The 16,835-nt window shown below is 40.4% G+C and overlaps 1 protein-coding gene across 1 annotated transcript in view; it reads left to right on the forward strand.

The window, feature by feature from the left end:
* Positions 1–347: 347 nt before the first annotated feature.
* Positions 348–16,835, forward strand: part of LOC131973918 (cytosolic carboxypeptidase 4) — a 132,400-nt gene continuing 115,912 nt past the window's right edge. Inside the window, exon 1 of the mRNA XM_059336053.1 lies at positions 348–429. Coding sequence (XP_059192036.1) covers positions 348–429 — 82 coding nt within the window. The remainder of the gene's footprint in view (positions 430–16,835) is intronic.

Here is a 16,835-nt window from a genome sequence, read left to right on the forward strand (position 1 = left end):
ACCTACACACACGCAGAAGCACACACACACACACACACACACAGTTTGACATTTGGGCTCCGAACCATTTGGCAGGCAAAAGGCACAAGGGTAGTTTCAAAGCACAGCCAGGTGCTTATAAGTACTGCCCACACACTTGCCCAGTCACACACACACACCAGCCTGGGGTTCCCTCATACTGGCTCCCATCAGTGAAACCAGATGACAAGGAAGGCGGGGGAAGGAGTCTCTCTTTATTGCCCACATATCTATTTAATCCTAAACCCCGTTCTTCAGATAGACAAACAGATAACCAGACAGACAGGGTGCTGAACATACCTGCAGAGAAACCAGTGGAAACACTCATAATGTTTGGTTACGGCCGTAATAATTTCACCTGGAATGGAACTCTGAAAGAGCTGAAGGGCAGCCACCCAGCCTTCTGCACAGGTAGGCACAGTCTGAGTGTGTGTGTGTGTGTGTGTGTGTGTGTGTGTGAGAGAGAGAGAGAGAGAGAGAGAGAGACAGAGAACAGAGTAGCAATAGCAAAGTTGATTTGGCAGCCTTTGTGAGGTTGGCATGAGTCACTTTGTGCTTCTACACAACAGGTTCAAGCTGACAGAGAGCCACTTCAGCATGAGCATTTCATTGCAGTTGCAGGATCACAAACACAAAACAGTTCAAAACACAACAAACACAGGAGTGTGGCAGGAGTTACAAGACCTCAGTGAATTCCTCATTATCACACATTTGTGAGTGACAAGATTCAGCAGCCTTTGCCCTTTTTTGTCCTACAAAGGCTGCCTGCGGGGACCCAGAGCTAATGTCTCCAGGGCCAGGCTAACTGCACCGCTATCTCTGCTACGTGGCCCTGTTACGTCCTGAATGTGCGTCTACATTCTGTGTCCTGTCTCTCCAGAGTTATAGATGTCACATCAGAGGCATAGCAGAGGAGCATCCAATCATCTAATGGGACATATGATACTTCATTATGCTGAAGGCTAATAAGGTCATCTGTGCATTCAAACAGGCAGAAAATTAATAGTGTCTACATTAGATTGAGTGTTTATGTAGTGCTCATAAATGTCATCCATGACATGCACATCAAAATCGAATTACAAGACAGCAGCAGCAGATTAAAGTTTCACACTGACAACACTTAGAGACAATACAGTTTCACACAATGGCGTGAGCACACCGAAACTAAGACCTAGAGCATGAAAGAAGAGGGTGTCAATTAAAGAGCATGTTTTATGTGCTTAGCAGTACAATAGTATTTGACACTGCACAAAAAATAAAGCAACAAAATCAGTGTTGCTGCTAATCATTGACAGGTTCCAGGCTGCAATATTTAACACATTTTTTACTTTGCATGTAGTATAGTTTTCATTTTAAAAAAATTTAAAAATAGGCATTTAAAAGCTTAAAAAAACAATTTCGTATTTGATATCAATAATCAGGTCAGGTGTAGGTGAAAATATTTTTTAGAGCTTGCTTTTTAAAAGCGTGTTTTATGCGCTAAGCACAAAGTACACTAGCGTGTGTAGGGTGATAATGTGGTCAGATGTGAGATAGGATGCCTGCAAGCCCACATCTTTCTTCAGCAATAAGTCAGTAATACAGTTAAATGTGTTTGTATTGATTTAGAATTCATATGAATGTTCCCAGTTTTTGAAGTGATTGATCCAAAGTTTTGTTCAAATGTTTCCAATCAGTTCCTATGAACTGGGATCTTGTCAGAGTCACTGTGATCATGTAATCTGCTTACTACTGCCAAGAGGTGAGCAGAAGGTCACTCTTCCCTAACAGTCCCCTCTGATCTTACCGCTAGCTATGTACAGGCCAAGGCTTTAGCACAGCTGAAGCAGGTCTCTTCCATTCTTGATTACTTAAGGTTCACAGTTATGGCGAGGAAGGTCAGTGCTTCTCTAAGTTTGACTGTGGACCGGAGCCATACTTGCACTGAGGTCTGCACAGGTCAGCACATTTCCATGGGCGTGAAATCTGCAGATTTTGTTGTGGAAATGTGGGAAGATCCTCGTTATAGTAGTGAGAGTGAATGGGAAGAAGATGTATGAATGAATTCTACAATTCTACGATGTCATTTAGCAGACGATTTTATCCAAAGCGACGTACAAATGAGAGTTTATACAACACAAGCAAGGATGAAGTCAAAAAAACATAGCAAGAGTAAGTGCCGTTGGTTAAGTTTGAGACCATTAGGACACAAGTGCTCTTAGGTCGCGAGAGCTACTTATCGTAGTCATTTGTATAGAACAGTGAAGAGTGAAGCTGTTTAGTAAAGAGTTGGGTCTTCAGTCTCTTCTTAAAGATTGATAAGGACTCAGCAGAACGGATGGAGTTTGGAAGTTCGTTCCACCACTGGGAAACTACAGAGGAGAAGAGTCTGGTTTGAGTTCAGATATGCAGGAGCTGTGCCCATTGCTTTTTTGTAGGCAAGAGACAAGGCTTTGAATTTGAAGCAGGCTGTGACCAGGAGCCAGTGCAGAGAGATGAGGAGCGGAGTGACATGTGCTCTCCTGGGCTGGTTGAAGACCAGACGTGCAGCCACGTTCTGGATCATCTGCAGAGGCTTGGTGGTGCATGCAGGAAGACCCGCAAGTAGTGAGTTGCAGTAGTCTAAACGGGATAACACAAAGGTCTGAACCAGGAGTTGTGTCAATTGCTCGTACGATAGGGTCTGATTTTCCTGATGTTGTACAGGGCGAATTGACAATACATGAACCTTGAAGGTCAGTTGGTCATCAGTCATGACACCCATGCTTCGTGCAGAGCTTGTGGGGACAAGTTGCATGGATCCAAGCTGAAGATTGATAGGCTGATATAAGGTGGGGTGGAGTGGGATGACGAGGAGCTCTGTCTTTTAGAGGTTGAGCTGAAGGTGATGTTCTGTCTTCCATGTGGAGATGTCCACAAGACAAGCAGAGATACGAGCCAGGAATGCTGTGTCGTTTGGTGGGAAGGAAAGTAACAGCTGGGTATCATCGGCGTAACAATGGTACAATCTTTCTGAGCATGTTTACTTTATTGTCAGAGAGAATGGAAGGGGAAGACATGCGCCAAGGGGACCTCCGCCTCAGTCTTAGTGGTATGCCCTCTTTGATAGTTCTGATTTGTACAAAATGATAATGCCTCCTGAATCTCTCCCTCTTTTTAATTGTGGTTTTTAATTGAGGACACAACAATTTCTTTGTAATTAGGCAGGCAGTGGCTGTTGGAATCAGATTTACACAAGGTCTCTTATAGTCTGAATAGTTTGTGTTTTTTTTCAATTCATGGGTTTTGTTTTTCTGTCCAAACAGAGAAGAATTTATTCCCTGCATTTTCCACATAGAGATAGGGAAATGTTTCATAGATGTAGTCTTTGTGGAACTACAAATGCCTTTTAAAATGCAATGTGTGGACATTAATGTCTTGAAGAGAAGTCTTATACATCCTGACTCATCAGTTTGGTGCATATTAGAGTGAGCAGGTGTATGATCTCTCCGAGGTTGATCAGGTTCTGCTGCAGGTGGTGTCTGATCTGAGATCCTGGGCTGTGTCTGGTTTCTATTTACTGTGCACGTGTGAGCCCATGGATGTGTATCTACTGTATGTGTATGTACAAGTCCATGCAGCACATGTCATATACTGTACAACATGTGTATGTGTGTGTGTTTGGGAGGGGGGTATTGCTTAAGTGCTGTATCATGTTAAGTTGCTATAAGCAGACCTCTGAGAAGTTCCAACACAGATCTTGTTTTAGCTTTTTTCCACCTCAGCCAACTATACACATCTTAACAAACACACAGTTATACTGCACGCCCCAGAGTTCATTTCTCATGGTACTGTATATTCTCATTTGAACGAACTCTCTGTCATGTATTATAGATTTTATTTAAAAAACCCATACATCACTGGTTCCGTATTGTCCACATTCATACTTCCATCTTCATCACCTTTTGTCTTAACAGAGCAGAAAATGAAAGAAGTGACAAAATCAAATTGGAAACAGAAATAACATTGACCTTAAAAATATATTATGAGTCCTTATCAATTATATGACCTTACAGAGGTGTTACTTGTATAAATAATACAATTTGTAAGTTCCCTGATGGTTCCTAAAGCAACGTTGACTGTTCTATATGGTCTGTTTTTTAAGGGAAATACAGTTGCCACAAAGAATCGTTTAGATAAGACAAAAATCTTCATTATTGATAGAGGTATAAATCAGCAGAGGCCCCATGATACAATTTTATCTCAATACTTGAGTCACAATACAACATTATTGCAATTTTAATAATTTTGCAATACGGTGAGTAATGTGATACAATACATTGCGATTTCATTGTTTAACTGCATTTTGTGTCAACAAGATAAAATTAAATCAAGAACTGTTTTGTCATATAAGAGAAAATTTGTGACTTAGCTTAAGGGCATAGTCCCAATAGACTGTATATAAATAATGGACGTAGTCACCGTGACATCACCCAGTGGTTTGTGGACTGCCCGTTGGAAGCCTCGAGTTCAGCGTTATACTCGTCGCCATCTTGCGTCGCCATCTTGTTTCCAATACGCGGAGCAGACCATAATTGGACTGTGGCGGAGCGCGATCGATCTTACGACACTGACTACACGCCTCTCTACACTGGCAACCCGACTGAGAGAAGCCGCTGCTAATTCATGTTAGCATTAACTGGAGCATTAACTGGGATGTTAGTTTTGGCTAGCAATAAAACAAAAACAAAATGTATCTTTCTTACCTCAGGAAACTGAGCAGCGACTCCTTGGTGTGTCTGCTAGTCCAACCAAACACTGAACAAGACGTTTTTACTGAACAAAACGTTCAAATAAATTGTCATTAAGTGAAAATACAGTGTGAAAGGGTCAAAGTTATGAGACCAAACCATTAAACGTCCTCTTTTCTATCTATATAACGTTATAGCTCTGCTTCTCTCCTGATGACGGCTCGCCTTGTCAGTGGCCTGTCAATCAAAGCTAGAAACGCCCCAAATCATACGATTCTTTATCTTCTATTTTCTTCTAAATGGGGCCATTATTAGAACTATTGACATCAAATTGTCTTGAAGATGATTTTTTACTAGCGATTGAGACCATAATGTTGTCCTGAATTTTTTTTCTGAGGTAATAAATCAAGTGAGAAGTTTTCAAATTTTGCACTGAAATGAATGGGCAGATTTATTTGCAGCCAAACTTAGCACCCCCTACTGGAATTCTCGGTGAATTGCAGGCTTAATGCACTTCCTGGTTGGCCTCCATGCTCAGGCACGGAGATTGCCGCCTGATAGTCCCTCGTTATGCTTCACATCACCTACATACTTATCTCACTTCAGGTCGTTACGTCCATTTATTTAATTTTTTAAAATATCCTTTGCTACACCTTACCTTGTACTTTTGTTGTACCCTTATGCAAGTAGAAACCACATGTTATAAAAATGGCGGCCTTTTCATTGAGATATGAGGATGTGCTGAGGGGTTAGAGGACTTCAGCAGTAAACAACTATTTGCTGTAAAGATAGTGCACTGTTCTTTGATTGCATGTTAGTGCATATGAATACCCAGTATGTTAGAAAGTGATGCTAAGGGTTGGGAATGAGGACGAGAGCCCTGTGGAAACACACACTCTGAACTATAGATCTGCTCTGAATGTACAGAACCTTGAACATGAATACTGCATCTTCTGGGGCATATCTGCTTCAGTTCTGGCTATAAAATGTTTTCTAGTCTGATACTGTTACAGATTATACAAACAACAGTTGGAAAACCAAAGTTTGGTTCTACTACGTCCAATGACAAAATGTTTTCTTTCCTGGATGGAGCGGTCCAGAGGCAAGTTTCTATGTTTGGGAAGGAGCTGTTTATGTTCACAGCTACTGAATGATCACAGGAATAGTAAAAGGGGAAGTGTGTTACATTGACTTTTGCTCTTCAAGCATTCCTTGGCAGTACTGGAATGTAAAGTGGTTTGACCCTAACCTCGGCAGTTACTACCATGACACTGCTGATCATGCATATGCGTTGTTCACACACCACGTTACTATGGCAACGTCACGGAGAAGTTACACGAGACATTTGAGGGGAATAAAGGGAGTTTGACAGCTGGATTGTTGGAGTATTATGACTGAGTTGATATGACACAGGTGGACATTGTAACTCAGCTGATCAGTTACCTTCTGCCCACACACTTCACTGTCTGCTCCTGTCTCTTTGTATTAATAGTACACACAAGGTCATGTGCATTGAGGCTTGTTGAAGGACAGTTCTGAAGTGACGCTGGACAGGTCGCCAGACTATCAGAATGCTGACACATAGAGACAGAAAATCACGCTCTCATTCACACATACAGGCAATTTGGAGTCACCAATTAAACCCAAGTGCATGTTTTTGGACTGTGGGAGGAGTCCCCGGTAAGAACCCACGCTGACACGTTGAGTAGTAATGAATGACAGCAGTAAAATGACAATAATCAAACATGTCATGAGCAGCTGAAAGTGCCGGCATGTTTACATCTGAACAGAGTTGTTTACTTCCTGTTTCACTATGTGCAACAGCATAAAGGACTGTAGTGCAACATTCCCTAGGGAGAACATGCAAACTCCACATAGAAGAGCCGCAGGTTGGAGTCGAAACACCGACCCTCTTGCAAGAGGGTCGGTGCTAACCACTACATCACCATATAGCCAGTGTTGGCCTATATGCACCGTTGAAATTCAGATAACTCAGCATAATGTCCAAATCTGCCTGAATTAACCATGATCCAATAGGTCATCCTGATTTATCCTCTGTATGATGGAGAGAAATTGGTTCAGCCATCCAAAAGTCGCCCTAGGTCTGCCTGCACCAGCTATAGGGAGCTGCACTTCCAATACACTAAGCCTCGCCTCCAACACAATTACTGTGCTACACTTATTACATGTATCGTTATCAGTAAGAGAGAGAGAAGCTATCGCTAGCTGCTAAGCTATGTAGCTAACAGAACAGAATAACGTATAAACAGATGAGATTTGCTATTAAGTCACTACAAGAAGGAGAGAGATAAGTACTTAAGCAAAACTAGAAGACTTTAGACTTTATTGTCCTAGAGGGAGATTTGTTTTCACAGCCTGTACAGAAAAAGGGTAATTACATATACGCAGTGGTGGAAAAAGTATTCAGATCCCTTACTTAACTTAAAATACTATTACAACACTGTGAAATGACTCCACTTCAAGTAGTAGTAGTCATGCATTCAAAACTTACTTAGGTAAAAGTACAAAAGTATCAGCATCAAAATATACTTAAAGTATCAAAAGTAAAAGTACTCATTATGCAGAATGGCCCCACTCATTGTTTTATATATTCTAAATATATTATTAAATTATTTGTATTGATGCTTTTATGTAAGCAGTGTTTTCATTTTGTAAAGACAGGGCTCATTTAATTACTTAATATACTGTTATAAGATTTACTTTAAATTTGTTTTATGTTTGTTTATCGTTGTGGCTGGTAGATGACGAATGCTGGGTAAAACCCTCTCTGTGGTTTACTGTTCAGTCTGGAGTGAGACAAGGTTTCATCCTCTCACATGTCCTGTCCTCCCTCAATGGGAGACCAGATCATGTCCTAAAACCCACAAGATAATCCCTTTCAGTGGCAGCTTGAAGAGTTGGACTACAGTGTGTGTCTGCTGTCTCTGTCTATCTTGGAGTATAGTGAAAATGGCAATCTTCCAGCATTAGTGTCTCTGCCGTGTCCAGGAGAGTTGGTGGTGCTCAGACGAAGACAGGGGCCCTCATTTATCAAACGAGCGTAGAAACCAGTGCAAATCTGAGTGATACATATCGTCTTATGACAGGGTTTACATGTGATTCATCAAATGTTCGTATCTCACCAATCACAGCGTAAATATGGTGGCCGGAAACAATTTAAATATCATGCCCTAATATATACTCTGATCAGAAGGCCTCGTCCTGATAGTTTACAACACCGAATGACACAATACGGCCAGAAAGAGTATTTTGTTTCCTTTTCATTTTTATAAGTCACTTTTATTCACAAAGTGCAGCATTGCAAACAACACAGAGGAGCGAAATAGACTTGTGGTTATATACTCAAACAAGTGCACAGAAAATTTTACATTTGGAGCACAGACTCAAAGTTTTCACAGCTTTTTGGTTGCAGCCAGGAGGTCAACAATTTTTTAAAGTAAGTTTTAATTCCAAAAGAAGGGGAATTTCTCAGAGGCAAAAAGTGAAACGCAGACGTCCATCAGCTGCGACAGAACAAACTGGTTTTGTTTGGCAGCATAAAAAGTGAAAAGGAACTAAATCAGTGGTGCTGTCAGCAGTGGAGCAGTTGACGATCAAACTGCTGATGAGTTTGGAATATTTCATTTATACATCTTGATATAAAAAGCCTAATACAAATATTGTTTTTATGATGATGATGAGATATTATTCATGTCTTTACATTTAGTAAATTACAATAATCTAATAACAGTTCTCTGACTCAGACGTGTGGACTTCACACTGACTCAAATTTGCGTACACGAGCTGAGAGCATACATGAGATCTGATCGTACCCTCTGCTCACGTCAAAAATGATAAATGTGTAGAAATGATCGTAAGCCCATCGTTGTGGTTTCCTCCACCAGCTTTGAGAACACGAAGCTTGAACCTCCTATGGTGTAGTGACATCTAAATTAGAGCAAATACTGAGTTCATCTCTATATAAAGCATGGAGTATTAGAGATATTAACTTTAATCCCAGAAGGCTCACTAGACACTCTATAGACCTGAAACTAAGAGGTCTCAGATTTTCTGGAAGTACTTTCCTCATGTGTGCAGCTCCTTAGCTAAAAGCAGCCTCACCATGTTTGGACTGAATTCTGGGAGCAATAATCCAAGCAGTGCTGATCCAAGGGGTCCAATAGGTTATCACTGTAGAAAATATTCATTTGACCCACAGGCAATGAAGAGATGTGAGAAGTAGTGTGATGTGTTCAGTATAGCTCTCACTGCAATGAACTGCCTACCACTGATTACTAACATCCCACATGAAGAAAACTGGGCTCATTGAATCCAATTTTCAGGACGCATTACATCTTCTATAAGAATATTGTGGATAGTGTTTAAACTGTGAACTCCTGTTGACTCCTTTGCTAATGCATGCTCAGGGTCTCTCTTCTTACACATGAACTAATCAAATCTTTAGGGAAGGGCAAACAAAGTACAGTGAATGGGAGAGGGGAGGCGAAGAGCCAACGGTACCTATAGATAAAAACAGATGTGTTTATGTGTGTCAGTGTGTGTGATAAAGACAGATGAGAGGTGCGAGTGAAAGGAGAGGTGAAAGAAAAAAATAAAACCAGAGACCAGACCAGAGACCAGAGATCCGAAAGAAATGGACGTTGCCAAAAATGTTACATAGAATATAAAAAAGAAACTGGCTCTGGCTCTAATCACAATTACCTTCTTAGCAGCTTCATGTGGAAATGGACATCTCCAGGATTATCTCTAGGCTCTGGTTGCAATGTCGGCAAATTTTTTCCATGTAAATACATATAATTGGATGAAAATGGTTGATGCGCCCAAAGATATTGTACCTCCTGATTAAATAAGTATGTCTTTAAGAAGCTATGGAATCTAACAGTTCATCAGCAAATACCTTGTGGCTCAATAAAAAAAAGGTTGTATTTTTATAGTCCTTAATAACTGATGTGTATGATTTTTACAAAAATAAATTCTCTCCAAAAAGAACATATAAAAATAAATCAGACAACATCTTCTCATTTCCAAATCATCAATTACATATACAACACCTATACACTGGCCTGGACTGTTCATCATTTAAGCAAGACAAGTCATTTAAGTAATTGAACACTAACAGTCAACAAAATATTAGTCAGGAATTGGGTAAAAATATAAAATATACAAATTAAAAAACGGGGGAAGTAAAATTAAAAAAATTATAATTATAAATTATATATTCTATTTAGAATATACATATATTGATCACTTAAACATAGGGATGGGTACCTTTCACATTTGAACCGATAAGGTACCGATACCCGGTACCAGGGAATCGGTACCGGTACTCAACGGTACCAATTTTCGGTACTTTTGCGTTTGTTTATGGGGTAATAAATGTTAATTTGTTTAATAATAAAATCTATTTTTTTCAATTCAACATATTTATTTCTCAAAATATAAACTTTAAAAAATATATCAAATCAATATAAAATCCAGGATGAGCAGTGCTTTATTGTTGAGCGAACGTGCATTTTGTAACATGAAGGTTGCAGTGTTATCAAAGAATGCAGAGGAGCGCTCTCAGGTGGCAAGTGCACGGAGGAGAAAAAAAAAAAAAGCACGTGTGCAAGTGCACGTGTGATTTGTTGTGATGACGTCGTAGCTGTGCGGTGCAGCACCGGTCAGACAGTCAGGCTGCTCTGTGCACATATCGAGAATGACGCAGGAGTCCGAGGGATTTAATTTCAGCGAGGCAGTTTGGAGTAAATTGGCAGGTAATATTCCTGAGTTGAAGAGCGGAGTATTAGCGGAGGACCGGAGATGTAGCAGCTAGCTGTTAGCTGTTAATGACCGGTTTACAGAAGAATGGAGAGAGCAAACGGAGTAAGGACAAGCCCGGGTAGAGACATTGGAGAGATAGTAGCTGGCGGCTAGCAGGCCTCCAGCCGGGCTGTTCGTCTCTGCGAGGGGTTGGAAGAGGGCAGCAGCTAGTGGCTAGTGGCCGCGGTGAGCAGACAGGACCGGACAAGGAGGTAAATAAAAAAAGAAAAAATAGTGCGATCGTCAGCACGCTTGTTAATCAAAGACCTTAAATGAAAACAGGTTGAAATCAATGATCAGTTTAAAGTTAACGCCATTAAGGTACCGAAACATGTTACCGTTTGATTTTACGTGAATCGGTATTCGGTCGGTACATATAAAAGTACCGAATTCGGTACCCATCCCTACTTAAACATTTAATCAGGCCCTTGTGGCCAATGGAAACAATCAAAATGAAGAAATAAAACAGCAGGGTTATGTTAGTTAGTTGCACACACACACACACATACACACACACACACACACACACACACAGACGATTAATCTCTATGAGGGGTATTTTATGCCAGCACACTATACTTAAACGCCTAGAATGCGTCGCCTGTGCCAGCATAAAGTCTGATTAATAGGCGTGCTTACAGACACGCGTATTGCGAGTACACCAGATGACATGGGTGACGGGTGAAAAGTGCCACGAGCGAACGTAGTGGACGCCTGTGTGTGTGTGTAACGCGTGTACTTTAACAGTGTGTTACTCTGTGTAACAGTTCAGCTGTTACACAGAGTCTCAGCTTCATATGGTATTGTTTATAAGAAAGCACAACTTACAGATGAACTCCAAGCCCCCACAGAGCTGTCAGGATATTTCTATTATTTTCAGGCCAGTTTTTATTTTCTTGTTAACGAAATCTCTCTCTCTCTCTCTCTCTCTCTCTCTCTCTCTCTCTCTCTCTCTCTAGGTTTAAATGATATCGAATTGATATTTAATGATAGCAAGGGTGAAAGGGATAATTAAAATAATTTCAGCTACTTAAAAATAGTAGGCTAATAGTAAAGTGCAAGGCTCACAGCCAGTTCCCAGCTTCGCGCGCGGGGACACAGTTCATTACGCACCAGCTGTAATTAGGTAGGTTTACCTGCCTGCAGAAGCCGTAATCGCTGTCACCCCTGAATATTAAGTAGCCATGCGGACCTATCTAATGAATATTCAGTAGCCATGTGGACAGCAGTCCGTTCACAATATGATTCCATCGGACCTTATATCTACACTGTTTAACCCAATTCGGCACTTATGCACAGTCCCATTATGTTTTACAGACATTCGTAGTTAACTAATGAGGTAAAACATTTTGTTTAAGCTGCATTTTGCTGACTTTCACTCCTAAAACAGGCTAATTAAGCCTCCGGTTTTTGCCGGAAAAACGTTAAGTTTATCTGGTAAGTAGCAGATAGTCTTTCTCTTCATCTCTAAGTTGTGCTTTCTTATAAACAATACCATATGAAGCTGAGACTCTGTGTAACAGCTGAACTGTTATAGGCTTACACGCGTTACACACACACACAGGCGTCCACTACGTTCGCTAGTGGCACTTTTCACCCGTCACCCATGTTATCTGGTGTACTCGCAATACGCGTGTCTGTACGCCTATGTAGAATTGTACTTAACAGTCACGCGGGTCTTCATGTCACGTATTTGAGGCGTAGTTCACCCGTCACGCAGCCGTCACGTAGGCGTATGTGCAACAACGCGTGTACAGCGTCTGCGTGACGCCTACGTGACGCCTGTCTGTCCATTGAAAGTGCATGGAATTTACACGCGCACGTTAGACGTTTGATGTCATCGCATAGGCGCTGTACACGCGTTTTAGTATAGTGTGCTGGCATAAAATGCCCCTCATATAATCTCAGCCTTTGTCATTGTTTGCTTGTGTGTGTGTGTGTGTGTGTGTGTGTGTGTCCAGGAAAGGATAAAGGAAAGCAAACAATGAGAAATGCGAATAATAATGATAATATAATAATAATAATAATAATAATAATAATAATAATATCATAATAATAATAATAATACAAGTCCCAGACACATACACACATACAAACGCACACAGACACACACAGACAAACAGACATAAACACACACACAGACACAGACATGCACCCTCACTTGTTGTTAGATCAGGAAGAGGATGACAGAGAGGTAAAGGAAAACTTTGTGGAGTTTCGCTTCATGCCACTGCAGAACAGAAGCTTGAAGCACTCTGACTTCAGTTTTACTGAGACATGAACACTTTATTGTATCCCCCCAGCATTTATAACGATCTATAAAAAAACTACTGAACATATTTTATTATTAATAATTATGCATTCTATTATGAAGTAGTTGTTTTTTATTATAGTTGTGTGTTAATATAATGTTATAAATTATCTGTTTATACAGCAGCACCCACGTATGGGTGCCCAGGGGAGAAGTTATAGTTATTACGTAAATGTTTATGCACTGATTATGAATGATAAATAAGTGCTACCACTGGAACTTAATTAGTAGATTTTTATCACCCGTTTGTTATCACATGACTGAATGGGTGTTATCAGAAGTAATCATCCCCATAAGTATGGACCTTCTCGTAGGTCCAGATGGTGGTTATCAGCCCATTCATGGGTCACTGTTTCCTCACACTTCAGGAAGAAAAACCATCATGTTTATGTTTAGAAAATAAGAAGTATGTGGTGACATAAAGGCTACAGTTCCTTCTCCACTTTCAGGCCGTCACAGGGAGCACACTCTTTACCTGACCTGAGTGTGAGGAGATCTACCATCCTAACCTTTCTGCTTGTGTGGTCAGTGTCAGTCAGCATCATGTCCTCCTTTGCTTCTGTATTACTTACTACGGCCTCTAGAGGCTGCCACCTAACAATAAGCATTAAAGGGATCATTTGGATTTCTTGAAGTTAAGTTGTATGAGGTTCTTACCCACAGTCAGTGTTTCTATTTAACCTTCTGAAATCTTGGACTATTATGTCCTTTTAAAAAATCTGTTAAAAAATCTTCACCATGCCATGTTGGTATCAGTTTTTTCAGCGTTACCTCACCTATATGTCCTGATAATTCATTTTTAACTTTGACTTACTTGATAAAAAATGTTGAACCCAAAAGAAACAAAGGAAAACATAAAATCTGATCTTGAAAATTATACTTAAATACACAGAATTTGCAAATATGAATACAGATTGCAAACGTATATATAACAGGTAAAATGAGGATAATCTCTAGTTCTATATCTTTATACTAAATATATTTGACATTATCTCCGGTTTTACTTGGCTGAATATCATCCAAAAAAAACTGGCATGGAGTTTCAAGCCAGAACTTTAGAGGGCAGCTGATGGCAAGGCTCGACGTTGCTTCATTTTTACGTCAAGTCATGAAGAAGTAATGTGCCGGTGCTTTCATGGACTCTAGAGGGTTAATGAAAGTAAATAATAAAGTAATTTTAAAGTTTTTAAATATGCTGTTTAGAGTGTTGTCACTTCTATAGCAAAGAAATGCCCACACTACCAACTGTTATCAAAAGAAAGCATGGAGAGCATAACATCTTCAATTTAATGTATTTATTTATCTGTTGATGATACAAACCATGACCACAGCATACATAAAAAATGTTACTTATCTGCCACAATGTAAAGTGCCATGTGATTCAAAACAAGACTAGGTCAAAACTGAATACATGTCTGACCACGTTTCATCAACTCTCTGGGCCCAATTTCATTGTCACTGTCATAATGTGCATGTGTAGGAACATGGAAGTTCTATGGTTGACAAAAAGTAGTGCCAAATGAAACGCCTGTGGATAGCAACAAAAATGGGTGGACATATGGTAAATATATCATACACATAAACGGGTATAAAAATTTTAAGGTGGGCCTTTGTTTAGGTGGTTAGAAAAAGTTTTGTGTCAGTCCCTGTCTGCAGCATTAGATTCATTTGTTTCCTGCCTGGAGCATCTGGTTCTCCAAATTGGGAACGTGCAGAACATCATCTACTGCAGGTAAAATATTGACTCGGGGTAAGTACCTCATACAACCTCACTTAGAAAAACTAAATTATCAGCCTACTAGCAGGTGGAGTGGTAGTGATGTCTCCTTCTCAAAAATAATATGTGCGAAAGGACAAAACGCTTAGGTGAACAAACCATACTAAATCACTACCTAAAAAGTTTTGTTCTTTTCTCAACTTCTGATTAACTCCCGTCTTACTACTACTGGCAACCAGCATAATAGGTGCACTACCGCCACCTACTGCCCCGGAGCTCCCTCTCGAACAAACGGTCATTCCCTGTAGGCATGGGCAGTCAGTGTTTCAGTTTGTGTACAAAACATATTAGTAAAGTGAATGTGAAGCCTGATTGGCTCTCTGCCTTGGCATCCATCAGTCAGTTCACTGAAGGTACTAGTACAGTGAATGGGAGCCCTGTGAGAGTTGCCATCGCTCAAGCTCACACCCTCTCTCCCTCTCTTATGTCTTGAAGTCTTGAAGTAGGAAGTTCTGCCAGCTACTGCGAAACTATGCAACTATGAGGAAATATGATTGTTATGGCAGCTTTCAGTTTGCCAACTATAGTTTATCCAACTTTATTCTGAGCTCATTTGCTTATTCATGAATGGCCGTTCTCAGTTCACTTAGCGAGCAGAACATGACGCCGTGTTTCAGTTCACTGATACACAGTCATAGCTCAGGTTAAGTACTGAATGATTCAGTCAACAAATCCTTCGTACTTATCTTTTTTAATGAACGGATTCTAGTGATTCAGTACACTGAAAAAAAACTGCTGTTCCCACCACAAAGGTTGAATTGTATCACCTATGGAGCAGGCCCCTATCTGTCTATACTTATAACTGCTGATAACATCCATACAGTTGTGAGATAACAGTTCCAATGAGGTGATTTCAGCTTGTCATTACCGCCTGCAGCAGTAAACACATATTCATTCTCTACATGATAACACACCGATTTCCTTAATTTTGCGGGATCGGCCGATTCTTTTACGTCAAACTGATCTAATCTAGCGATCTTGCCTCCGCAAAGGTCTGGAAGTGCGCCTGCACGTACGCGTACTTCTGCATGACTGAGCATGCACACACACAGTCGGATTAGCGTCTATCACGTGACAACAGTCACCCAGAGCGTGCTCAACCAATCATGTCGTCAGTGTGGAACTTTTACACTGTTAAAGAAGGAGAGCAAAGGATAGCTATTTGTAATCATGTCACTGTAAGCACTATAACGATACCAAAAACTCAGGTCACTTTATTTATGGTTTGTTAGTTTGTCCTGTAAATTGTTGCTATTTATTTTAAGTTCAATATATTATTAACTATCTCAGACATTGTGATTTCCTTTATTTGTTAAAGAAAAATACTGCTGTGTTTTTGTTTTTCAATAAAATAAGATTCAAACATTGAAGGTGTATGCTGTGAGTTATAAAAAAAAGATGATCGGCCAGAAAATTGCAATTGGTGCACCCCTGAACACATTTGTAAAAAAAAAGGAAAGAATGAAAACAAGAGTAAAACTACAAATATGAATATATGCTGTAAAAGCTACACAATGACAATATAAAAGTTTGCCAGCAGAGCAACTTCTGTTGCTATTTTAGACATAAACAGTAATGTGAGCAGTGAGAAAGATGCATGTCACTGTCACTGCCTGTTGTCTGTAGGCATCAGTCAAGTAGCTTAAAAAGACAGCTGAAACAACACACAGGGTATTCCTCATTATTGAGGAAATGGAAATGCCTGTGTGTGTGTGTGTGTGTGTGTGTGTGTGTGCTGTGTGTGTGTGTGTGTGTGTGTTGAGCCAGGGGAATCCTGTCAGGGACAGAAGTGTGTGTATGATTTCACCTGTGGATTAGCATTCTATCCCCCAAGGGAATGATGAGGCCTATTTCAGTGGTTCCATGTGTCTGAGTGAGTGTGTGTGTGTGTGTGTGTGTTTGTGTGTATGTGGGTTTGATGACTGATGACGTGTGTTGGGATTACCCTTGTGTGTATGTGTGTGTGTGTGTGTGTGTGTATGTGTGTGTGTGTGACCTTATGAGGAGAGAGCACGCTGCAAAGTTCATGTGGGCTGAAAAGCTGGCTATGAGCTCACTGACTGAAAGTTAGGATTAAGGATGGTATAATCAGTGTGTCCTTCAACTTGACCCGGTCTGTCTCTATCACTCACAGACACACACACACACACACACACACACACACACACACACACACACAGAGGAAAGGCAGGTTGAA

The sequence above is a fragment of the Centropristis striata genome, chromosome 6 (genome assembly GCF_030273125.1).
Source record: "Centropristis striata isolate RG_2023a ecotype Rhode Island chromosome 6, C.striata_1.0, whole genome shotgun sequence".
In the NCBI taxonomy this organism is placed as follows: Eukaryota; Metazoa; Chordata; class Actinopteri; order Perciformes; family Serranidae; genus Centropristis; species Centropristis striata.